This window comes from Xiphias gladius, chromosome 21 (assembly GCF_016859285.1).
Source record: "Xiphias gladius isolate SHS-SW01 ecotype Sanya breed wild chromosome 21, ASM1685928v1, whole genome shotgun sequence".
Classification (NCBI taxonomy): domain Eukaryota; kingdom Metazoa; phylum Chordata; class Actinopteri; order Istiophoriformes; family Xiphiidae; genus Xiphias; species Xiphias gladius.
This window is the reverse complement of record NC_053420.1, coordinates 27705220-27731468: the sequence shown is the minus strand read 5'-3', so window position 1 is coordinate 27731468 and position 26249 is coordinate 27705220. Positions and strand designations below refer to the sequence as shown.

Sequence of the window (26249 nt, the reverse complement as noted above, 5' to 3'; positions counted from 1 at the left end):
AAGTAAAGCATCGCATGAGCTTCAGACAGACTCGCACACCATTTTTCTTTTTTTCTACGTTTTCAGTGACTTGAAACACTCATCCATCTTACCTGTTCGTGCCTGTGTGAAGAGCAGGCGGAGCAGTACTTTTGCTCCGTCTTGTGGCAAAAATCAATCAAAAAGTTTGGACATTTTCCCATATGGCAACCTAATTTCTCCCCTCCCATTGCCCTCAACATACACTGCACTGTCTGGCAAATCTGTACAGCTCACCACTGGCTGTGAAAGTTAAAAAAAAAAGACCGAAATCAATATCTCATGTTTTGGTTGTTGGTTTGTCTTCGCCCTGTCTAACTTATGAGCCACAAATTTCCTTCCAGCTCACGTTCTCTGTCAGAGTGTGGCAAGGAAAGAAAGGCTGACATATTATTTTTGCTCTGATGATTTTTGAAAGTCTCCGTGCCATCAAACTGGAAATACAAAACAAACGATCAATCGCATTATCGCAAATTAAATCACTCATTTGAGAAGAAAGGGTGAAATGTACAGTCATCCATTACTTTGTTACAGACAGCTATTATCTACCAAAATTAGATATAAATGAAGTATAGAACTGGTTTGCACACAAATGATTGAGAAATTACATCAAACTGATGAACTTACATAAACAGATTTTACAAAATGTCGCTCAATCTTCCAGATTGGTGATTAAAAAAAACCAACATAAATCAAATGCATTATTCTCCTCCACCCCACCTGGATAGAAAGCTAAGCGGTGTTAACAAACACACTGGTTCCTCCAACTGTGAAACCCCATCAGGCAGTGAGCAGCCAGACACCACAGCTCAGTGCCTGACACAGTCAGATTTGCTGATTTCATTTCACCGTTGGTATCATTAGGAGCTTGCACGCGTTTGGCACTGGAATGAAAGGAATCTGGAGTGAATAGACATGACAGCTTTCATCATTTCCCACCTTTTCATCTGAGTCAAGCTCTTGCATATATTGGATTAAACAGGCATGAAGCGTGTTGCGTAGCTCTGAGTGTGCGAACGTACCTCGCTGGCGAGTGGCAATCATATCAGGATCTGATTGAACTCAGGGAGTGTGGGAAAATATTAGATGCTCCTCCAAACATGTGGACCCACTCGCACAGTCTTTTTGACAGGCTTTGAAACGCAGCCATGCACCTTTTTATTGAACATTTAACAATATTATTTGACAACATTTGAATACTCTTTTGTTGAAATTCAAGGTGCGTAGTGTTGCAACACATTCTCGGTTGGTCAAAGAGTGGATGCTGCTATGCTGAAAACCTGCTCATCATACAAACTGCACGATTCTCTTGTCCTGCCTCTGCTGATTCTAACAAATAAACCTGGCTATATATGTTGTTTTAGTCGCAGTGAGCTCACCCTTTTTCTGTCCTCTAAACTGTATTGTTGTATATTAAGTTACCATAGAGTAGTGCTTGAAATTTGGGCCTGAATCCATTTGGACCTGCCTGGATCTCAAAGAACCCAGTGGGCTTAGATTGGATCTGGCTGAATTTCTCACCTAAACTTGGGTTTCACTTGTTAAGACATTAAAAATAGTGATTTATTAGCTACTTTGAGCAAATTGTTCACAATCTTTGCCTATACTCAGATTTGGACTCTGACTGAGCAGTACACCAGGATCCCAGTTTAGGTGTAGACTGAAATAGTTTGTGTTTAGGACACACTGAGCTAATATTTCCAGGCCCTAGTCAAGCTCTGCTGTTAGGATTTCTGTCTGTGTGGTGGCTTGGTTAGTCCACATTCCACCTCAGCTTGTTCTAACCTTCAGGTGCTCTCTCTGCTCTTTCCTCTGCTTCCCTCTGCAGGAGCCTGTCTCCGCTCCTGCCATTTATGAAGAGCCGTTTGCTGATTTCAAGGTTATTCATTTGTATTTAAACCCACCTGTATATTCTCCGCCCATCGTCTCTTTTCCTCTCTGCAACCCTCATGGATAAACTGCATGCCTCCTAACCGCCTGCACCAGTTTCCCCGATACAGTATATAACAAATAGCCAAACACTATAAAGGATAATGTGTGTTACTTTATACTGGCAACTCAGCCACGCTAATCCATCACCTTGATGAGTTTGAATTTAATGTGTGGGTCGAAAACAGAATCCCTTGTGCTTGGCTGTTGCTGGCATGATCCAGTTTTTACTGTGATCTAATCAGCAAGTGTACTTATAATTAAGAGAAGTGGTGTTGCTGTAGATTGAATGCCTCGAGGGCTTCATTGTAAATCAGTGTTTCCCCACTTTTTGGGACTATGGCTCTTTAAAAAGAGAGTTGCATATGTCGGTTCAGCCAAACTGTTATTTTTTAAACTGTTTTATTTGTATGCTTTCAGAGTCATGTTGCCTAGAAAGGCAGCAGTGACAAGTGAAGCGATGAAGTTGATTTTAATGGTCTAAAGTTTTCAGGCTGGCTTGGGACTATGTAACAGACAGGTTGTAATGCCATCATTTTATGCTTTTTAGGTAGATTATCTCCATATTTATCATTCCACAGTCATTCAACTTTTCGTCTTCGACATGACTGCATGCCCTGTGTTTTTCTACTGTATATTCAGGATAAATTACATGTATAATACAATGGCTTTGATTTTGGATCGTCCCTAAATCCCTGCACACACACCACCTTTAAACATAAGGACGCTACCTCCATCCCATATCATGTCATCTTCATCATCCATCCATCTACAGTTACATTAGATTTGTGACCCTGTCTCTGTACCTCAGAAGGAGCTCGGGGACAGGAGGCCCCAGCCAAGCATAGCCTCTGAGGAAGAGCAGGAGCGGGACACTGTGGCCTGCATGAGGGAAACCCACCTGGTCATCGAGCGCAAGTGCTCCAGCATGACGGTCAGCTCCACGTCCAGCCTGGAGGCTGAGGTCGACTTCACCATCATCACAGATCTTCACTCTGGCGTCGAGGATTTCTCAAGGGGCATGTCAGAGCTGGGAGAGAGGGAGCGTCAGCCCGAGGTGGGCCGGGAGGACTTTGAGGAGACCTCCAGGTTCTACTCTGCCCGCCTGATGGGCTCCCGGGACAAGTCTCCCATAGAGGAGAAACTTCCTGAGGAGGGAACACATGAGGTAGACAGATGAATGCGCTTTACCTTCATCATCATCACCTGCTGGATTCACCCCACTTGGTTGGACTTGGTGCCAAAACTACCTGCTGTTTTTTTTAATTTATCTATTTTTACATTGGACCGTTTCCCATTGTTTGAATTCAGTTGCATTTTGTTATTTTTTGTTCAAAACTCAAGATTTTTTGTCAGTGCATTCAACAACAGAATTTATGGATTTTTTGTCATTTGCATCAGTGTTTCTGTGAATTCCCCTGCCGCTGCATCTGCTGCATCATATGAATTTTGTCATCACCCTGAGCAGTCCAATAAAAATTGTTTTTCAGCATTTGTTCCTTTAAGTTTGCCGTTTTCAAATGCTTCGTTCTGAAAAATATATTTTGTAAGCAATGCATCGTTTCGCCAAGGTCTTCAGAGGTCTTGCTGTGAAGAAATTGCTTGATGCTGTTTGACTTTATTGTACCGTTTGTGTTTCAAACAGCCTCCAGTGGCAAAGAAAGACCCCAGTGCTGTGAACGTGGCCCATATGCTGAAGAGGGCTGACACAAAGACGGAGACGCATACAAATGGATCAGAGGTCCACCCCAACATCATGAATGTGTCACCGCAGGTAAAACAACAAGAACAATATAGCAATGTGAACAATGTTGATCAATATATTGCTGTAAATTTACGCTAAAGTCTTTGGTTTTCCATGTCCCTTTTGTTGTCATTTACTGCATGCATCATGATACTCTTGACAATAGCTTAACTGTTTGTCAGTTAATGACATTAAAGCAGTAAACTCTTTTCTAAACATTATTTAAATAAGATATAATCTTTGGACTTACTTAATATTGTAATTGTCAGTTACATTTTTTTTCAGCACTAACATTTGTTAAAAAAATAGTTGGAAATATGTTTATTTGCTTTCTTGCCAAGACTTAGAGGAGAAGGTCAGTTCCACACTCATGTCCGTTCAGTACAACGTTAAAGCCAAAAGCTGGTTAGCTTAGCATATAGACTGAAAACAGGGAAACAGCTAGCCTGGCTCTGTCCAAATCTAACAAAATCCATCTCCAGCACCTCTAAAACTCACTTAGTAAGTTATATCTTGTTTGTTTAATCTGTACAAAAACCAAGGTGTTAAAAATGTCAGTTTGTGGTTTTATGGCAGGTTATGTGCAGGACAGTTTCTTGGGCAGGTGCAGTGACTACATGACGTGGAAGTTGCCGTCATTTTCACATTTAATTTTTTTGTACAGATTTAACCAACAAGACATGTTGAGTAGTGAGCTTTAGAGGTGCTGGTGGGCAGACCTTATTCTCTTTGTACAGAGACAGGCTAGCTGTTCCCCCCTGTTTCCACTCGTTATGCTAAGCTAATCTAACCAGCTGCTGGCTGTAGCTCCATATTTATCCCACAGACATGAGAGAAGTATCAGTCTACTTGTCCAACTCTCCCAAAATTTCAGACTTCTTTAGTGTGTATTTTAACATGGTTAAAAATGTTTTGGACACAGTTGGATTTATTATATACTGCACACTTCTTTGTTTGCTACTGCCCCTTTTCACTGTATCCTTTCTTCTACATTCATCATATTCCATTTTAACTGAAAGTATTGGAAGAAAGGGCAACTGAGGACAGTACTCATCGTAGGATCAATTACAACTAATAGACTTGCAATATTATGTATATAATACATAATACATATTAATATTTTTTGCAGATCTCTGGAGTTAGTCCTGATTAGAGGAGAATGAATTTTCTTTGGGCTTCAGTGACATGAAGGCCATATTCCCCAGACGCAGATGACATTATAGCATCATTATGCAGTGATTAAAGTATTGACAGTGTATTAATGAGGATGATGAAAGCAGGTGCGAATCCCATTCATCTTCGCAGGCAAAGATTTGAGTGCAGGCTGGCTGTCCCACAGGTGCCTTATTAAAATGTAATTATTGCTGGGTTCTCTAGCCATTCAGCTAATGGTGTGGGTGAACTCAGGCAATGATGTGGAGAGGGTGCCTTTGAAGTGCTGGATCAGTTTTGAGTCGAATTTTCAAAGGTGTCCGTGTAAGCCAGGGTAGCATGGCTGTGTGCACGTCTGTGTATGCGTGCAGTAGATGGAGGATGATGCCATCTATAGGCAGACAAAGATCTCCGGCGCCGAGACTGTTTGTCCAGCAGAGGCAGACATGTCATGTCTGTTGAGTTTGTCAGCGACAGCACATAGCTGCTGCTCTCTGCTAGCTGTCTGCATGTCTCTGACAGGCTTTGAATTTGGGCTGCTTTGCCACCAGTCTGTAGTAAAAGAAATTTCTCCTGTGAAACAGCTCATCAAGTATACACTCTGTTATTTGGCTTTTCTGACAGCCATGGCTATTGAATATGTTGTCGATACAAAACTATTAATAATTCATTGAGGTAAATTGCCACTGACTTTTAAATGCCAAAAAGATTTACAGGAGATATCATCATCCTACCATAAGTCCATGCATCCATATATATAAATAACTGGTCCATAGATGCATCTAGTTGCTTTAAAGCAGCATCACTGTGTCTGTTTCGGAACAAACTGTAAACGCAGCACTGACATACTGTCAACTTATAAAGTGTATATGGTGGGTACATTCGTAGTACCTCCCCCAGAGATATGTTTCCTGTTCCCTGCCTGTGTTCCGTTAGACCCTTTTGACTTGTTATTGCAGGAGAAGCACTAGTATAACTAATAACATGATCACTGGCTGCTGGAGTTTTAAAGATTTAGGCATTGCCTTGGCAGGAAGAGACAAAAGAAACAATCTTATTGCTTGCTTTATGGGAAATGTAGGATCCAATGTTTTTTGGAGCTTGTCCCCTACTAGGGACTGAAATTCGGTATATCATTGCCTGTTCTACATCAATTTTGACCATCCTTTTTTAATCTTTCTCTTGTGAGTCCCCCAAAGTAATGTTTCTTTAGTATCACCTGATGTATACCTTTATTGTACACGTACTTACTTCATATTATGAAATTATCAAAGACTCTGCACACAAATCTCAAGACTGTTTCTCTCTCTCCTTCAGAACTATGGAGTTGTCAACCTGCGGGAGGCTCCTGTTGCCCTTAAAGAAAATGGCTCCCCTGTAAGTATCTTCATAGAAGAAATACACAGTGTGACAGTGTGTGTGGGTGGTGGCAGAATAGGAAGCTCCAGCCATTGTGCTGTCCCTGGTCTTCCTTTCTAGCCTTGACCTTAACTTGACGTCCCTCTGAAAGAGTGTAAAAATTAATAATATTAGAGAGGAGCATATCTGCAATGCTATCCAAGTGCCTGAGCTGAGTTTTCAAAGCGTTTAATTGCCACAATATTTTGATGTCATGATAATGACTCTGTTTTATAAAACAAAGAAAGTAGATGAGAGCATTTAGATGAGTAGGATCACACTTTTTCTTTCCTTTATTTCCCTGTGAACAGATGGAATTCAAATGATTAACAGAAAAGCCCACGTTACAAACTGCATGTCAGGATCTGTATTCATGTTCTGGGCATTTCCTGTTTTATTTTGAAGTCTTGGTTCTGTTGTGTTACTGTTTGTTTTACTTCCTGGTTTTTCCCGCCTGTTTTGATTACTGTCTCCACCTTAATGTCTTTCACCTGTGTCTTGTTTTCTGTGTATTTAAACCCCGCCTCATTTCTCATGCCTTGCCAGGTTGTCGTTGTTACCCTTGTGTTCAAGCGCTCTTGCATTTAGTCCTGATTGATTCCCTGTGTCTGCTACGTCTCTCGGATTAAAGATTTGGATTTTGGACATTGCACTTCTGCCTGACTCTCTCTCTCTTGCACTTGGATCCACACTCGCCTGCCCTTACACTGCAGGAGTGGTGTTTTGAAGACGTGGGCATTTACCAGTCAAGAAAGGCCTAACAAAAGACAAGTTGCATGATGGAAAATACAGTTGGAACTTGAGCCGTACTCGGGACTAAAAATCAGGATATCTCGGAATCTGAAACTTTAATTCAGACCATTTAACCAAAAAAATTTAAAAAAATCACGTTCTTGTGAGCCCTTTCAATTTTGTGAGAGTTCAGTACTAAATCATCTGGGTGCCCCTTTAATAGAGGGAAGCTTCTATCTCTTTGATGCTTCTTTTTGGTGTATAGGAAGTGAGTGTCTGACACACATCACATTAATGAATTATTGTTTCAGAAGGCTCCCTCTGCTACAAATGGCCGGTTACTGCCATTTCATACGTATCCAGAGGCGAGCTCGGCCAATACTAATCTAAAAAAGTGTAATTTCTAATACAAAATGTATGAAAGCGCCAGTCTCCAATCATTGTAAAGCTCCCCACTGCCGCACCATGGCTTTGTGTGGTCTTCATTCAGTAAGAACTTGAAATCCCTCAAACAGCTGACAGTGTAAAATTAGCTCATTGTTCAGGGCATCAGGTAGACGGAGACCCTGATAAATATTGAGTGTTTACACAAAAATTTCAGATTTGTGATATTCACCCCAGGAGCCTTAGCCCCCTGGCTCAGACAAAAGTACATGTTGTGTATGAGCATGTTCGTTTGCCTCCGTAGTGTGTCTGCTCATGTGTGTGTGATTCCCCTCTAATGTGCTCTAGGTTAAAGCCAGCACCCAGGGGAGAGAGTCCATTGTGTCCCCACTGACCGTTACTGCTGAAAGCGTCACTTCAGCAACCACAACTCAAGTTACCAAGGTAACACCTTATCTGTTCCCATGGTTACAGTTGGTTACATCTGTATCTTATGGTACACTCTTAAATATTTCTGATCCCCCTTGTAGATGGCCAAAAAAATGGACATGTGTAAATAATTAGATTTTTTTTATTGATTTATAGATAATAAGGAAAAATAAATTTAATATTTAATTGCCACACAATGTAATGTCATCTATAAAGTGGAATTTTTAATTGTAGGGAATGAGCTTATGATTCATTTAGTTAATTTCTTCCTGGATGCGTTCGGCAGACTGTGAAAGGAGGCTACTCAGAGACCAGAATCGAGAAAAGGATTATAATCACAGGAGACGATGATGTGGACCAACATCAGGTGAGAGGCGTATTACAGTTATACTGCAAAAGTTGCGCCGCGCAAGTATGTTCAGTAAGTCATAAGGCACTGGAAGCTAATATGTGAGGTTTATGACCCATGTGTTGGTGCCTCATGTCCCCAGGCCCTCGCCATGGCGATCCAAGAGGCCAAGCAGCAGCACCCCGACATGCTGGTGACAAAAGCAGTGGTTATCAGGGAAACAGAGTCTCCCACTGAGGAGCTGCAGCAGAAGGCGGAGGTATGTGACTCTGAGAGGGCTCAGTCTGCTCATGTGATCAGAGTGCAGGTTACAAGATCACTGTGCTTTGTGTGCATCAGTGGAAAGGGTCACTGTTTAAAGTGATTGTTGGGGTTAGGTAAGAGGCAAAGTGACTGCAAGAGACGTAAAAAGTGCTGAAAAGAGAGTTTTTGCATCAAGGAGAAGCAAAACTACCACAAAGAGACACAAAACAACCATGTAGATGGAAAATGGCCGCATAGAGATGCATAAAAAAAAGTACGAAGAGATGCTAAACTACTACAAAGAGTTGTAAAATGACCACAAAGAATGACAAAACCATCACAAAGAGGCAGTAAAGGAGTACAAACAATGCTGCATTACTTGTAGTTGTTTTGTGTCTCTCTTTCAGTCTGGGTGTCTTGCTCCAGTGCAGGATGGTTGGGGGGCTTTCACATGTTTATTTATATTCGTTGTTTATTTTTTGTTGTTTATTTATTATTGAATTTCCTCTACAGGGGATCAATAAAGGTACATCTTATCTTATGTTTATGCCCAGGGGCCCATTATCTCATAATCTGACCATGGTCATGGGCGTTGACAGACCTGTATGTTGTCTCGTTGCAGTCCTGATTGGTCGAGGTGGCTCCTGGGACGGAGAGACCAGAGAGGATCCTCCAGCTGTGTGTCTCCAGCCCCACCCCGCAGTAGGCCCCCAAGAGGACTCTCTACCGCACTGTGTACACACCGACACAAGAACAGACTGCGCTCCATGAAGTAGTCATTAGACTTTCACTCCTGTCCCTTTAGACAAACCAACTGTGACCTGGCCTCCCATCCAGTCCCGGCCCATCCCCAGCCCACCACCCTCTTACGGAACCGGAAACGTCTTCTGTTGGATCATTAATCGCTTGGAGTGACGCAAGATTGAAAGAGAAACCCACTCACAGCTGTAACTATTTGAATTCACCTCTCTTAGTCATTTGTCTGAAACTTTACTTGCATATTATTTAATCTAAGGCATTTTGACTCATTTGAACCCTCAGGATTATTTGAATCATAGAGTTTTTAAGCCCAAACTCCACAGACCCAAGCACCTTTCCTTCACACAAAAAAAATCTTTGTATTTTAAGGTTACAAATATCTTCCCTGTGCTACTGTCACATATGAAATGAATACACTAGAGCAGAGGATGGTTGAGTGAAAGTATGGGGACACTGCTGGTGATGGGGGGGTGGGGTGAGGAGGTTGGTGCCAAGGGGCAAAAGGCAGCCTTTTTGCTCGTTGCTGCCCCCTCTTGGCTGTGACACCTTCAGTATAATCAACAGCTGTCTTATTAGCTTTTTACATTTTTATCTATAGAGAATCTAATTTATGTCCAGTGTTTGCTTGTTTATGAAATATGTATAATATCAGATGATTATAATCTGCATGATACGATAGAAAATTAGCTGAGGGAATGAAAAAAAAAAAACGTGGATACGTCCACATTTGAAATCCTTAAGGAGCTCTGACATGATGGGACTGAACACCTGCGGAGAAACTGTTAAAAAAAAAACAAAAAAACCACTGGGCCAGTGTGTAGTGGACACATAACAACGTTGACGGACTCGGCTGAGGAACATAAGGACAGTTCAGCGGGCAGCTGGAACTCTGCTTTGGTCCCAGCCTCCAACATACAAACATCACTGTCCTTGACCAATTTTTTTCCCCCCTTCACTGTAACTGTTTTCATTTTGGTGTCAACTCGGCATCAGCATGAAGAAATGCTGGTCACACATTTTTGACACAGTAATAAGATCAATAGAGAATTTTTAATATGAATAATGTTTTATCTAATAAGTTTCAAAAATGTGATGATATGTTTTTACCGTTTTCTTACTTGATTTTACTGACTTGCACCATGAAGCAGAGCTTATTTTATTCTTCTGTCTTTGGACATTTCAGTCCTCATGTGTGAACGTGCTGACATCGCTCTTTAATATCCAAGCCTCCTCAAACACCCAAATCTCGAGATCAAGTTTGCCAAACTGGGAAGGTTTGAAGCACTAAAGAGAAATCCAGTGAATCAGGGGACCAACTTTTAGTCGTTTTGCTGTGCCCCAAGTATCTGGGGATCTGTATGCTGTTCATTCCAGTTTCAAAATTTTAACTGACTTCCCTCTCAATCATCAGTGTCAGCATCATGTCCATTCCTTGAACCGGCTATAGTTGTCCTATTTTGGCCAGTTGTAGGCAGCATAATAAGCTGTAAACACAACAGTGAGGTATCATCACCTGTTTGCAAACAGTTGTCTACTCAAGCATCCAGCAGATGCAGCGCAACATTAGCATTCATTTGGAGTCATGTTTCTGGCCACCTGATGAATGTAAGTCCAATATTCACTCTCTTTTAGCTCTGTTTTGATCTCGAGGGAAATATTTAAACATTGATTTAAAAAATGTATTCAATCTTTAGCTGCTTAATTCCTTAGCTAGGTGCTAACTGTGTTTGCAGTTTTGATGCTTAGCAGGTAGCATGTGGGTGGTTTAACAGAGCTTTTTCGCTGAAAACCAGTAACCAGCGCTGGAAACAACACGGATGAGAGCGGCGAGAGTAAACAAATTCAAGAGGCTAAAATGCTTCGCAGAGTTGAACGAAACCACAGAGTTGGGTAACAATTCTTTATGGGTTTGTTACTACTTTCATATTACGCTTAGTCATACGGCCCATTGTCGATATAAAAATATTTCTTGTTGCATTTTTAAGGCAAGACTTTACATGTAGTCATTTTATTTAAACGTAATATAAAAATATTGACCATAGCAGCAACTTCGACAAGCGATGTTAAAACATTGAGTTTCCAGTTTTGATTCAGTGTGCACGTTCACAGATACTGTCTGAAAAGTCCAAAACCACAAGATTAACGTAGGTACTTTTTTTTGTTGTTTTCTGTTGGATTAACTCGTTTAAATTATGGTGTATGAGATGTAATTGTATTTATAGGAGTTGGGAGTGTGAGGCCTGCGCTTTTCCTCCCTGTTCCCCTTACAGACAAAGCCGAGACTCATAGTGTAAGATACATGATTATCCGCAGAACCTGTCACATAGCATACAGTATATCCTGGATGACCTTTAATACTATACTATGCATCATTTATCAAACGTAAGAATCCCTCTGATGGAGCTTGACCCATGTTAGCCGTGATGCTGTCATTGTTAACTTTGTGCTACTGTCAACAGAAGCAGTGAAGTGCACTGCTTGTGAGATTTGCAATAAGCAGCCATTATTCTTATCCTCTGTCCTCTAAAGGGAGAAAACTGTGAACTCTCATGTGTACCGAAGCGTAACCAAAACATATAACACAGAGTTATTGATATCGAAATGAGCTTTTCCAACACTTGTAACCATGGCTTTGTCGCCCTTGTCGTCTAATCTTCCCATCCCCTGACTTGAAACTGTCCACCTGCTGTTGAAGTGTCTGTGGAAACAAGAGATTCAAAAACCGACGATATGTATATTCTGTTTTGCTCTGTTTTATTTTATCTGGTCATATGACACTGGACTGTTGTGAAGGCATTTGCTTGCAATGATAGCAGCACATTTACTGTAAATGGCCTGTCTTCGCTGTAGAATTGGACACACTACTGATGGAAGAGAAATGACTGTAGGCAGGAGTCGTGCACTGTGGGCATGGTGGTGAGTTGAAGGCTGGGCGACCTGTATTTATATATAAATATCCATACTTCAATGTATTATTATGTAAACTATGTAGAAATTGACAGAAGCAGGGATATGTTTTTAGGTTCAAGGGATGAGGCAGCGAGTGAAATCCGAAGGGCAGCAGAGCAATAGAAATGTCACGTGAATGGGTGTCTTATGTTTGGAGTCGTGGTTATGGGAGTCACAGTTATCTGCGCTCAGCCGGAAGAGCAGTTCATCACCTGGAGGCAGATGTAGAAACGACCTCTCCTCTCAGTCCAAGGTGAGGAGGAGCCGTCTTAAAAGTCAATTACTGTCTTGTAAAGAATGTGACACTGAGTGCAGTGGAAAAGAAGTCTCTCTGAATCTACACTGTCAGTCCACAATGAGATGAAAATATTTATTGGCCCCATTAAGAGAGAAAACCAGCACAGTACCGATTACGGATAATGGATGAGCTTTTTATTTTTGCCGTCAAGGGCATCAGACTGCTCCGCTGTTTAGCCTCCACCTTCAACTCTCCACTGCCTTTTGCTCTACATTCCCCTAGTGCTTGGTGGTGTGTATTTGCTGTATTTGCATTCAGTCTAAATGGAAAACATACAGTACACGCATAAATAAATGTCTCAGTATGATTCAAACACTGTCTCTGACTATGAAAAGAGGGGAGAGGGATGTCAGGTTGAATGGTTACCACTAATGAAGAGGAGGAACCATTTTCATACATTAATAATATCCATCATAGGAAATAAAGGGCTGCTTCTGTAATATCAGAGTGATGAAGGACTATGTTCGATTGCCATCTTGTGGCAAAATTCAATACATATAACAGGGCAGAAGACTCAAGGTATTAGTGTGCTCTTAGTGCCACCTAGTGCATTTTCCGCAACCACATAACTAAAGCAAAAATTACACTCAACATCTCAAAGTACTTTAAACTCAAGTTTGAAGGAAACTCAAAACAAAACAAAACGGATTTACTATTCTGAGTACCACTCTGAGTGTAATTGCAGCTGTATGAGGTTTTCTGCACTTTGAAGAGCTTTGTCATGTCTAAGAAAATAACCCCTGATGATGTCGTAGTGATGTCACCAGGGTTATCTCAGGTACGACCTGGAGACGAGGACGTTTTTCATCGGGTGGCCTACATTACAAACTGGGAAGTTTGTATAAGATGCGGGGGTTTTCTTCAGCATGGAGGATCTAACGCATCGAGTTGAGTTATGGGAAGTGTAGGATCAAGTGTTATCGGAGATTGAACCGCATGATGGGCTAAAAGCCAGGATATTTCGGCCTCTGCTGCTTCTATTTTAACCTTTCTTCTTCTAGTCTGTCTTTCACAAGTCCCCCGACATCATGGAAGTACAATACTGAATCACTGGAGTACTCTGAAAATTACTATCTAGACCTCTTTCCTGCTCAATGGCTACGGTCTAGATACTTCATGCCATGCAATTCGACTGTATTCTAAACAAATGTCGATCAAAATACATTCACACATTATTAGGAACGGCCTGTTAAATCTTACGCAATCCAATGCAACAGCACAGCCATAAATTCTACCTTTACAAAGATAATGATGTTCAGTTTTGACACTGTCAGTAACAGGGTGGTATTAATTTAACTATACACAGTATTTATTATTGAGGTTGTGGTTTGCGGTGGTGTTGAATGGGACGGCATTATATTGAGGGGTTGTTTCTGATGTTTTGCCCACCCCATTTGCCCACCCCAACCATGACCTCAATATTAAACATACAGTTGAATGAATAAATCTCTGACAATAAGAACAAAAACTGAACCCTCCTCTTCTTCCTAAATGTAGAATGTACGCCACATCTGTTGTATTGAATTACATTAAATTGTCTAGGTGTACCTAATAAAGTTTTGAACCCTACATTTCATTTTTGACATAGGTTATGTATTGAGGGATGGACCAACAGAGCTTGACATTGTTGTATAAATCAATAATCTTTATTAACACAGTATAAACAACAAACAACAACAGAGGAAACCCCCATGTAGAACATATATGGGCAGTGGACCTAGTACATCTCAGAGGGGCTGACTGAGACAGAAGCATAGACATGGGGCTGATCATGGTTCACTTTTCATGGTCCACATACAGTTTACACAAACCCATAAGATGTAAGAACCTTGCATGTTCCTAAAGCCATTCAGTCGGTTTGCAGATGGACAGAAGAGAGAGGACAAAGTACAGTCATGCTGAGCCACATTTACAGCTACAGTATGAAACCGAGTTATTACATAAAAACCAAGTAAATCATCTCTTTAGAAAGGTTCTTTTATATAAATGATTTGAAGTGTACAAAACAGTATATTACACATTTCTTGATGCATGATTCCGAGCAAGACCCAGTAGCCTACAAGACACTTCCCTTCAAAGTACTACAAACTACTTAACTGGTTTACAAGCTACATACAGACTGCACTGTACCTCTGTAGCACAGCAGTCTCACATGGCATCAGGAGACTATGGAAAAAGGAAAAGATCAGCAGCATCTTCTCTTATTAAGAATACACACCTATAAAAACTGCACTAGGCCTCATATATTGCCAATATCCTGCGTGAAACGGCAGAACGCCATTCAAACTAACCTCAGTAACCTCAGCGTGGCACAAAGGATGCTACACCTTCCGATCCCGACCACATACAGTTTCTGTCAACACAGCAGCATGTAAACATCACCGCGGCTGCTTCATATATCTAGGTTTCTAATGTTTTTGATATACATATGATAAGTTAAGGCTCTTTAAGGACCTGAGGATTTTGAACATATGATGAGGCACACAGAAGGCAAAGAATAGCTCTAGACACAGGGCTAACTGAAAGAATGAGGAGCATGAGAGGGCCACGAGGGTCCGGTCACCAGTGCAGTTCAACGGCCAGGGTAGAGGGACCTAGGGGAGATGCTCTGCAACAACAGCATGGTGGTATTTCTGGTAACAAGGCCAGTAATGATCACATGGGTGGCTTTGAGGACCACCATCAGCTTTCTGGGAGTTCTTCATCAACTTACCCGAGTGGACTGGCACCAAAAACATGGCATGCTAATCCATTAGCATCTCGCAAGTTAACAGATAGACCTGGACTTTCTCAAGTCTCATATGTCAGAAGAATTCTGAAAAAGTACCCGGTCGCTGTAATCATCCCATCTGTCTATACTGGCTGTAAAGCGATCCCCTCTGAGTGCAATTATAATGTCATCTACAGCGCTCTTTACTGTGAAAAATTCAATTCTACAGCTCTGCAGCTTCAGCATTCTTCACTCAGCTAAATCAAGTGAGCGTCTTTGTTCGGGTGGTAGTGTGTTGGTTTATTGTTGGTGCACTGTCCGAGCAAGAAAACCTACATGCGATTATCCGGACGTATCCCTCTGCAAGGAAATGGTAGAGGGGATTTCATACGAAAAGCAATGGGAATTTGGAAGATAGCCACTTGATTTAGTTAACTCAGAGAGCTAAAGCCCCACATTAGGTTAAGATGGACTTTGAAAGGCCTTTTTGCACAGAACAAAGACTGGATTTTGTCCCCTTTTGTAGCGTGCTACGCAGGGCCAGTATGGACAGGAGAAATGATTAAGACGACTCGTAACTCCATATGTACAGTACATACCTTTTTGTAATTAGCGCCAGTTAGCATTATCTGATATAGATAGATTCATGACATCTAAAAAGAAAAAAATTCTTTCACTTTCTTTAAAATCCATTTTGAAGCAACATTAGCTGACTAACTGCACCCAGCTTGGCAACCCTAACACTTTACTAGCACGGTAAAGCATTAGCCTGTGTGGATTCGATTCTAATCCTCTCCTCACATACTCCATAAGATGACCAGTAATGACAAACACTCAACATGTCAATGCAGTCCTTTGAGTGAAATGTTGCTGAAATATTGCAGAAACAGAAACGCAGAGATGTAACAGGTAACAGTTAATAGTTCATTCACTTGAAGGAAAAAAAAAAAGCTACTCTGGTCTTTCACAACCAAAGTTACAGGGTTATAGGGTACACCGTCAAATCGCATTCTACACCTCCAGACTGGGAAATTTGATGATTTTATTTGCCATGCACCTAATTGTTACCGCCCCAATGAGCCCAGACTGACTTTAAATTTATTAAGAAAACAAAAATCTATAAAAGCTCCAGATGTCATACAAAAAAATGCATATAAGACATTTTCCTCTTTACTTTTTTCTTATGAAAGCTGCTTTGGTAACAACATACTCACGACATCAGTCAATCTCCTTTACTTAGCCTGGGTGCTGAAGGGGGCTCCTTCCCTGACATCTCAATGGCGCATTTTTTTTATTTTTTCGTCAGCATCTTACTTCTGCCTCTAAAATCTAAATGAATGGATCTAGTTACACCAGAGTGGGCCGTGTTTGTGTTACACCGTAGAGCTTTCTCCACATCAGATGCAACGTCTGCTGGGTGCCGTTTGTCATAAAGATGTCCGCGCTGTGAAAGACAGTGCTATTGTACTGAGCGCTGACAGAGTGGAGACCTTGGATGCTGAGCCGACTGCATTGGGGCCTGAAAAAGTATTAAAAATAACAAGGCTGTTAGTCTGATCGCTGTGAAAACAAAAAAAATATCACGCAGTCTTTGGCCATTTCATTTCTTTCGTCGCCCGCCCTCCAGCCTGCTTTAATAATCACGAGCTGAAAACATTCATTTCAAAAAAACATTTGAATGTTATTACTTGAACAGTGAAATACGATTTTCAAAGTGTTTTAAATAAATTGCGTGTATTATGGTGTCACCTAGAGAGCATAATTGAACAAATGTTTCATGTAGTACATTATTTTCCCACTCTCCCTGTTCCTTTGGAGATGACGATAGCTAATCTGTTCTGTCAAGACCGCAGCAGGGGGATGGATTATTCAGCTCAGCCACGAGGGAGGCACTAACTAGCTCTCCACTGACCTGGTATCCTTGGGATGGTGATCTGCCTGCTACTGCTGCCCTCCCCTCCCTCTCCAAATGGCTTTATCTGGATGATATAATCCTCATCAGTGGGCAGGGCGAGCTCCACAGAGGTGGTGTTGGTTTCCATGACACTGGGGCGGCTGTGTCGGTTCTTCTTGTAGAGCACCTGAGGACGAGCGTTGCAAGTCAAGTCAAGGGTCAGGCACCGAAGCCATGGCAACAAACGCAAGAGACCGGGCGCTTACTTTGTAACCAGTGACCTCTGACTCATTCTCCAGGGCTTTGACCTGCTCCCAGTTCAGTATAATCTTGGAGTTTGATGTGTTCCACATCACTTTAACCGGTGGCTGACTGGGTGCTGAGAGGAGAAAACACAATATACTCATTATTGCCAAGGTTAATGCGGGCAGAGAGGGACCGGGACTCATAATTAGATCTGATATTTACGTGGCTTTTTGGTGGTAACGTTGACAGTGGCGCTGGGAGGCCCTGTTCCAGCCGTGTTATACGCCCTCACTGAGATGTAATATGTGGTGCTGCCTTTCACACCGTGGACAATAGTAGACGTTTGATTTCCTACAGTCTTCTGGACGCTGGCTGTGTCTTCCCTTTCACTTTTACTCCAGTACCTCAGCTGGAAAGCAACAGGGCAGAACCACAGACGTGAACGCAGAAAACATGACGCACAACTTAAAAGCTTTCTGTTACACCCTGTCAATGAAGTGCAAACGGGAAGCAGGGAGATGTGAACTCAACTGGATGGGAGATGTGAACTGGTCTGAAAACCAGCTTTAGCAGCATGTCACCTCATGTAGCTTTTGCCCACTGTGAGCCACAGCACATGCCTTGGGTTGTGCTTATCAGACATGTCTAATGGTTTCAGTTATTTGGTAAAGAGGGAGGTCAAATATGCAGAAGGAAAAAAAAAAGGAAAACAAAGTAAAGGAAAAACAGTATCCTCAAAAATCCCCTGCCATCATCTTTCACCGATAACAGATTTTCTTTGTCACCCCGCTTGTCAGGGCTGAAATAGCTGGCATGCTTGACAGCACAAATATAATTTGTCTTTCCTCACAGGAATGGCTTGCTCCGGCCCTGCTCCTCTGTTGACTTTTAGTGGTCAACAATTTATAGTTCTGGCATTTCATGCAATCTGAGGATGAAAACAGCACCTTTCTTCAAATCTTAGATTTCAGTAATGAGTGGAATTAAAATGACAGGAACTAACTGAGTGCAAAGCCACTGTCTGACACTGCTTTGTTGTGTGGATTAGAAGCTAAACGCTCTATCCCTCAGAGTATTGCGTCAGTAATCAGGGTGGTTACAGTACTTAGGTAAGCAACAAGAGAAACACAACTAAACCCACAGGCATGGGACTAGGCTGGACCATTATACATGCAGCAAGCTATTATCTCCTATGCCCAAGGTGCATGAGCCTGAAAGACTCATCAATAATAGAAGAGAACAAGATTCAACAGCATTAGTTGCCATGTGCTTGCGCACACATGCACACACAAACAGATTTGCATCCAATGGAAGCACACACAAACAAGATACCTGACTGTAGCTCACCTCGTAGCCCAGCACTCGTTTCTTGCTGGCATTCCAGGGCAGAGCTTTCCACGAAACTTCAATCTCGGATGCAGACAGGCTCTTGGCTCGGACCCTGGTGGGCGCTCGGCCAGGCTCTGAAGTTAATGTATAAAGACTCTGAATGATTTGAGAAGTTACACACTGAGCTTTGATGACCCCTCAAAGTAGGAACATCAAAACTGTTTCAAAGTCATTTCTTTCATCCGAACAGCAGAGGGAGGAAAGTATGGGGAAGACGTCTGCAAGTGCTGATAGGGCTGCAAGATGACTGCTTCCACTGTTCAGACCCTGAATGGATCTAGTCTTGTACTCATGCATTAATACTAGCCTAACGTGTTGTGTATGACATGAGATCATACGCACCTTCCTCGGCAGAGTAGATAGTGGTTACAGGTCCAAAGGGCCCCTCCCCCTCATTGTTGTAAACCCCGACCTTCACATGGAAAGGCGAGAAGGGCTGGATGCTCTCATTTTTAAAGACATATCTGGATGCCTCGGCGGATGGTACGGCGGCCTGCATCCAACCTGTGGCACCGTGGGGTCGAAAAGCCACGACGTAGCCGAACCCAGGTCCATTCTGCAGCTCCTCTGGAACAGGCTGCAGGACAACACAAAGATTAGGGACTTTTAAACCCCCAAGACCAAAGACAAAGCTTTCAATTTTTGAATGCTTGGCTTCAATATAACAGGCTGTACACACAAAAACTATTACGGGACACATCCATTACATAGCGCAGTGCACTCAGCACAATACCATAAACTCAGCTGTTGTCCAGACTGATAACACGTCTCATATATTTATAGCTGTAGACTTGTTAATGAATCCAATTTTATGATTACCGCCAAAAAGTTATCGTGAATCTAATTGTTGAATTTTCCTTGGAGTTTGCAGTAAAATACAATAAATCCGTTGGTGTTGTAAAGAAAACGAGTGGTTTGGTTCTTTGCAAATTTTTATTAACTCTTTACAACAGTTGTGTTTACCGATATCTTAAACTCTAATATAGTTTGGGCTGTCACGTATTCCACCAACCTTATTAAGCTCCTGTTTTTTCAAAAAGAATGGTCAGACTCAATACAATTATTAGTCAGACCGAACAACCACCCACGCTCTTACATGGTTTAATTCATTTTTTTTTCTATTTTCAATATACATATAGACATACTGTATATATTTAACATGTATTTGTAGGTAGAAGTGTCTGTGTCTGCTGGATTTCATTTCTAAGAACATTTAATATGGAGGGTAGAGTGTTACAGTTTTACACTTCTGTCACCCTCTGGACAAAAGTTCCATTTTGGCCCCACTACAGATAACGCACGGAGACTAACTGAAACATCGGCATGAGGTTTAGACCTTCTTCTTGTTTTCACCATGGTTCTTGAAATAGAGGCTGAGTTACAGCTGCTAAGCAAATAGAAATGGCCAGCATACAATACCCCTTTTTTGTTTAAGCAAAAGTGAAAATTAAAACTGCTACATTCTGTCCCTTCTTTTATGTGAAAAGGAAAATGCCTAAAGGATTTTCAAGGCTGAGGGAAAATAGCAGCTTTGTTAGGCAGAAGTTAGACTTTAATTGAACTCTTGCATATTGAAACATCAACAGTTATTCTGAGAAACGTTTCGCAGCAGGGGCTGATGATTTTGAGCAGCCTGAATAAATATAAGCTTTTAGAGCTGAATTGAAATGCAGGGGCTTTGTAGGAATAAAGAAAGAAAAATAAAAGACAGAAAGATGGAAGAAAAAAGAAAGAAAGAAAGAAAGAAGAGGAAAACAATCTGAAAAAAAGCTGTAACTTGGAAAGAGCCATTGAGTTTAATTATCTTATTGAAACCTCAAAAGCATTTTTCTCTCCCCTAGGGTGACAGCAGCAGTTATTGCCTCTCTGTTCTTAAAAATGAAATGCCATACATTAAGCCGTTCAGCTGTTATTAATGAAACAGAGGCCCAGATCCATAGAGAATAATGACGTCTGGCTCCCTCCTCCATGGGTGACGGGGTCCTGAGCAAGCTTGCTTACCTCCCATGTGATGACTAATTCGGAGCGACTGCCACCGCCTCCACTCACATTAGCCGGTGTGACCTTCGGAGCTGGAGGAAGAAGACAGACCTGCTTAGCTCTGATGACTTCACACAATGCTGAAAAGATGCATGTAATCCCTTTCCGTGAAGGAAAACATCCCGAAATCCTGTGAGATATTAGCAAAGTTCTCACAGCTGAGTCAATTTTGCAGATTTGACCAGCCTATGATGCTTTTTAAACAAAAAGGTACCAAAGGAACAAGACACTCAAAAGAATCAACCCTGGCTAATCCCACTGTCTCTGGGTGGACTGTGGGTTGCGGCTTTAGAGATGGTTTGTATTTTGCTCTTAAGGTTCATAGAATAGAATTTTACTTTCCTGTGGCACCAAATCTGTATTTCGGTAAGCACCTACAATCAAGGTCTTGTTTGACATTTTGGGAATATTTGTGCCTTTTTGCGGAGAATTAGATGAAAAGTTTGATGCCACTCTTGTCTGTACACTTAATATGAAGCTACAGGTAGTAGATTGTTCGCTTAGTTTACCATGAAGACTGGTTATGGGGCAAAACAGCTAGCCTGGCTCTGTCCAGAGGTAACAAAGTTGGAAAAACGTGTCATACAAATCCAAATTTTAAGAACAACAAGTTTTGGATTTATAGGGGTTTTTTGTGCTAGAAATAGTTGTCATAGAAACTTGTTGTTTTTATACTTCGGTTTTTGCAAGGATTAAAATGCTGCTGGGGGGATTTTGTCACCTTAGCACTGTGCGAAGCTAGCTTTTTCTAGTTTTTATGCTAAGCTAACCTATTCAGGCTGTAGCGTCATATTTTACGGACTGACGCGAGATTGGTATCAATCTTTTCATCTAACTCTTGGCAAGAAAAACAACAAGCTTATTTCCCGAAATGCTGAACTACTGTATGCTGAAGAGGAAGAAAACAGGTAAATTACGTTTGTCTTGAAAGGATAGAACAAACATGATATATGTTTTGAAAGAGGCAGAAGGAAACTTTTTTCTGCTCATGCAGTACATACAGGTCCCCTTTGTCCTTGCTTGTTTGGATGGCTTGCTGGGCTCGCCGGTCCCGATGGTATTGCTTGCCAGGACTCGAAACTCATACTCCACCCAAGGGCTCAGGTCGATTACTGTAGCTGTCAGCCGGAGGCCACCCACCAACTCAGGAACTGGCATAAAACACACAGTGCCCCCTTCAGTACCAACAAACTTTGTGCGTGTGTTTTCTCTGTGTGTGTGTGTGTGTTTGTGTGTGTCAGCTTAGCATCATCAGCAGACTGCCTTCCAGGCTGTCAGGCCTGGTAGAACGCCACCACATGTACATAGGACAGGTGTAATCCCTCACAAGGGCACATAATGCACAATAAAACTCATTGAACAAGTAGACACAGAAGAACCACATGTAAAGAAATGCACTGACTATTAACTTACCAATTTGGCGATATTTATTTAATTCTCTCATAAAACATGCATGGTATTGCACATTGTACCTGTTAACTGGAATTATAGCAATGCACAAAACATAGAAAAAATAGAGTTAATTCCTCTAAAAATGACAAGAAGACAATTGCTTCTTTTGAGGCAGGAGTTCTGTGCACCTACATGGTCATAATGTAGTTCTGTTTCAAATGATCCTGACATGGTAAATCAATGAGACCAGTAAAACTCTCAGATCAAACTGTCCTTAATTCAGAAAATATCAATAGAACAGGGTATACAGTACAGCGTAAAGGCACATTATGGCAATCATGCATGAATGCTAAGGGCCCCGCTAAAGAGGATGTGGGGAAAAATTACACCGCTCCTATCACTTAACTACACTATCAAATTACAGCCTTGGCAACAAGCTTCATCATTAGGACGGGATCCATGTTTCAGGATTCCCAGGAGTCCGATAAAATGGCGGTCAATGGTCACGCTACAATTGCATACCATTTGGTGCTGGGGTAAAAATTACATCTCTAGTATTTTCACAGGCGAGGCAGAATGAAGAGTGGCCCCCTCCATGTGATTGCAGGAGGCCACGGCTGGTTGGAGAGAGCTTACCTGTGGTGACAGCCTGCCACCCGAGGGAAAACGGTGTCCTGGCCTGGATGGTATATGCTGTAATTGGACTGTGATTATCAGGACCAGGCCTCCAGGACAGAGAGGCTGTGGTATCAGTGATTTCTTCTACATGGATGCTGGTGGGGGGCCCCGGGGGACCTGATAGATGGCACAGCCAGGCAGGAAAGAGGAGAGAAAGATAAAGAGACAGACGGAGGAGGGAGGAAGAGGAGGGAGGGGGAAGATGGAGATGGAAAGATGGTAGAGAAAGTGACGGTGGTTTTTGCACCTGCCGCTACTGTAGTCAGTTCAGCGTAGAACCTTCGGGAGCTATTCTGTCTAATGAGACGCTAAATTTCCTTTACACCTTGAAGAGAGAAATTTCTATTTGCCTCCCTTTTCATTCTGTTCCCTTATTTCTTCATCAGTGAGGCATAACCAGTAACAGTGAACATTAATCACCAACAAACTCCCACCGCCCTCGGAAGCCGATGTATGATAAATTATTTAAGTGTTTTGAAACCTTAAACATTGGTAGGCTGAAACACGTATCTGGTCAGAAATGCATATCTGGTCAGTTGCCATTTTGAACTGACGCATGTCCACTGGACGTTCCCTGTTGTAGCTTACCTCTGACAACCAAGTCAACAGCAATGGAAATACTGTCCACCTTCGTTTGCACGGCGCACGTGTACTTCCCTGCATGCCTCAGCTGGATGTTTCGGATCATAATGTCTCCTGCCGAATGCTGCTGTCATTCAACACACGCACAATCATGCACACACATGACACAAAGAGTTCTATAAGCAACATGGTAAGCCTCTAGCTGTTGTGATTCAAGAACAATACCGACTTTCCAGCCATGTGGGAACAAAACCAGATCAACAGAAAGCTCATTTTCATGTGGGTGTATCTTATAATAAATAAATCCATATTTCCTCATGCAGCCTTTTCCTCTATATTCTGAAAAGGATTCATAAATGCCTCTTGGGCACACTCTGTGCTTTTATTTTGTGACTATAAGTTGTTTCAGTTATAAGTGCAGCCTAACGGCCAGTCTAATAGTTATTTCTTTAAATGAGCCTTTTATTCCACCTCTAATTGCAATTTCCAATCCTACATTATCATTTCATCAGAGTAGAGCATAGTAGGTTCTGCAATAAATTAGACCTGGCAGGAAAAGCCATGGCACAGTGGCTGTAAGAATTCTGTGGAGTGGCTGGTATCTTAATCAGTGTAAGTGTAGATGTACAGCAATTTATAAGGGAGAGGGGATTGTAAAGTATGGTACAAGAAGCACCTAAATCATAAAAAGAATCAGGAAGGACACCTCAGCGCTGCTTTTTTTTTTTTTCTTCACACTGGCAATTTTTGAGAGAGCTTTGAATCTTTCTTAGGTGAAAACTAAGCCTGCATATCACATGCCAAGGTGCATGCTGCGAACCTTTTAAAGTATATAGCAGCTGACTGAGACTCGTGGCAGGGTGTGTATGTAAATTTCATTTTAAAATAAACCTCAGGCAGCAATTTTCTGGCCATAAATAATACACTTGATACAAACATTCCCTCTGCACTGCGGATGAATGTATTACGAACCTGCTAAAAGAGGAAGAAGTATAGTATTGATGTACAGTACCAATGAATCTTCAGTGTCACCTCTTGACCACTATTAATGAAATCTCTGAAGGAGGTTGAAAAATAAATCAAATGCTCTAAGGAGGACGTAATGAGCATTCTTCAACACACTACAATGAGGCTTGTTTCTTAACTACTTATGACGTAATACGGGTCATCTGAAAAACGTGGTGTGAAAGCTGTGACAACTTCCGGGGTTTCTGAATGACATTGTGAAGTGAGCACATGTGCCGGAAAACACTCCGTAATGACTGAGAACTCGTGGGGAGATCGATATGTGGGCGTTGCGTGAATTGCAAAAGTAATGTGTGAAAACTGTTCAATATTCCCGGCAGGGAGCCTCATTAGTCGGAGCACCAGACATTTAATAAAAGTTGGTGGACGGTTTCCAATAGAAACTGGTGAGGAAGACACGCCAGTTTTAGGGTCAGACGGCTCACACTGTTATCATGTGTTTACGACTGTTTAATGAATACTGCAAAAGTTTGTCGGGCTCTATGATCAGTGATTACGTGATGAGTTAGATCAGTTAGATCAGTGTGGGACTTGGTGGTAGTGGTGCCTGCTAACAGAGGTGCAGACTGATGCCTCTGGATGGGACGTTCATCACATTATCAGGTTATTACAATTGTAATATTACACTGAGAAATAAAATCACAAATAGTCTTTTTTCATTATCCTGTATGGCTGATGAATAATACTTAATACCAATGCTAAATCCTGTGTTGACACAGTTTCTTACGAGTGTAGCTTTGCCTGTATACTGAGCCCCAGACATATCTAATCAGGTTCTGCACTAAGGTGACATCTCTGGCATAAATCTAGTGTAGTATATTTTGATGGTAAAGAGCAGGAAGTTCAGAAAAAAGGTTACTACATCAGGGTACTTCTGTGCCCTTAATTTTTTATATTTTCTTTTATTTTTCAATGCTAACGTTACTTGTTTTAGGAGGGCTTCCCTCCCTCCCAATACAACCTGTTGTTGGTTTGGGACGCACACAGTTCATTTCTCACTCCCTCTAGAGTTAACTGTGTTTTCTCACTTAGTGGTATCACTGCTACCTGCTGCCGTTTCTCACTGGAGTTTGAAGTGTCATGTCAGGTAGCTTGAGCCGACAGATGTTCATCAAAGTGTTTACTTTCGTGTATTACTGAAGTTCAGTTTTGATGGCCACGTACAAATATACCGCCAAACAGTAATTTTACTGGATTATACAAAGTTGCTTAATTTCTAAATAGTGAAAATGTCCATATATAAGCTATCATGACATTGAGACAACCCCACTGTGTGCACATCTCCAATAGTTTATCAGTGGGACACCTGTGCAGCTCTCGCAACACGAAGGCTGGTTTAAAAATCAGAGGCCTGATAGCCTAAACGTGCCGAGAAATCATGAGGGATTATGCACTTACACCTCCCACTTTTTCAAAAAATCCACCATGGCTCCCGAAGTGGATGAGCTGCTCGTTGAAGAACCAGGTGAACTTGAGCTCCAGAGATGGGTCGTGGCTCACTTGACAAGGCAGGACCACACTCTCCCCCACAGTGACGTCCAGCGTGGACGGCGGGGTGGTGATGATGGTTGGCTCTGAAACACACATTCACATCCATCCACATTTGATCAAACAGGCATTGTCACAGGCATGGTCATTATAATTCAGCACGGGAAATGGCTCTGCAAAAAGGCAAGCCCTTCCATCATCCTTATGGATATGTCAGCCTCAGTTAATAGAAGGATATACAGGACAGAGCACACAGCAAACTAGGGCGCACAGCTACAATAACTGGTATTAGTTTTGGCTTGAGCTCGACTCTGTCGGGAACTTAGAGATGTGTCTCTCCCGCATCCTGAGAAGCCTCCATGTGTCACTGTCAGCTCAGCCCTCAGCCTGTAACTCTCCCCAATTGGCCCAAAATTCCCA

The 26249-nt window shown here is 41.9% G+C and overlaps 2 protein-coding genes across 12 annotated transcripts in view; one reads left to right on the top strand and one right to left on the bottom strand.

Moving 5' to 3' along the window:
* The window catches only part of LOC120807421 (band 4.1-like protein 1), an 81440-nt gene extending 70160 nt beyond the window's left edge, over window positions 1–11280 (top strand). For 8 of the 11 annotated variants that reach the window (XM_040159436.1, XM_040159443.1, XM_040159442.1 and 5 more), the window contains 8 exons: window positions 1847–1897; window positions 2759–3115; window positions 3593–3721; window positions 6161–6220; window positions 7706–7801; window positions 8073–8153; window positions 8278–8394; window positions 9001–11280. In XM_040159436.1, the coding sequence (XP_040015370.1) occupies window positions 1847–1897; window positions 2759–3115; window positions 3593–3721; window positions 6161–6220; window positions 7706–7801; window positions 8073–8153; window positions 8278–8394; window positions 9001–9006 (897 nt within the window). In that variant the 3' untranslated portion in view covers window positions 9007–11280. The remainder of the gene's footprint in view (window positions 1–1846; window positions 1898–2758; window positions 3116–3592; window positions 3722–6160; window positions 6221–7705; window positions 7802–8072; window positions 8154–8277; window positions 8395–9000) is intronic. The other 3 variants (XM_040159446.1, XM_040159445.1, XM_040159444.1) reach the window with 2 other exon arrangements.
* Window positions 11281–16521: 5241 nt separating this feature from the next.
* The window catches only part of cntn4 (contactin 4), a 155254-nt gene continuing 145526 nt past the window's right edge, over window positions 16522–26249 (bottom strand). Inside the window, exons 13-23 of the mRNA XM_040159083.1 lie at window positions 25740–25915; window positions 23322–23442; window positions 22692–22850; window positions 21665–21814; window positions 20625–20695; window positions 18966–19200; window positions 18582–18697; window positions 17457–17643; window positions 17255–17367; window positions 17007–17175; window positions 16522–16613 (exon numbers count right to left, since the gene is read on the bottom strand). Of these exons, the coding sequence (XP_040015017.1) occupies window positions 16522–16613; window positions 17007–17175; window positions 17255–17367; window positions 17457–17643; window positions 18582–18697; window positions 18966–19200; window positions 20625–20695; window positions 21665–21814; window positions 22692–22850; window positions 23322–23442; window positions 25740–25915 (1589 nt within the window). The remainder of the gene's footprint in view (window positions 16614–17006; window positions 17176–17254; window positions 17368–17456; window positions 17644–18581; window positions 18698–18965; window positions 19201–20624; window positions 20696–21664; window positions 21815–22691; window positions 22851–23321; window positions 23443–25739; window positions 25916–26249) is intronic.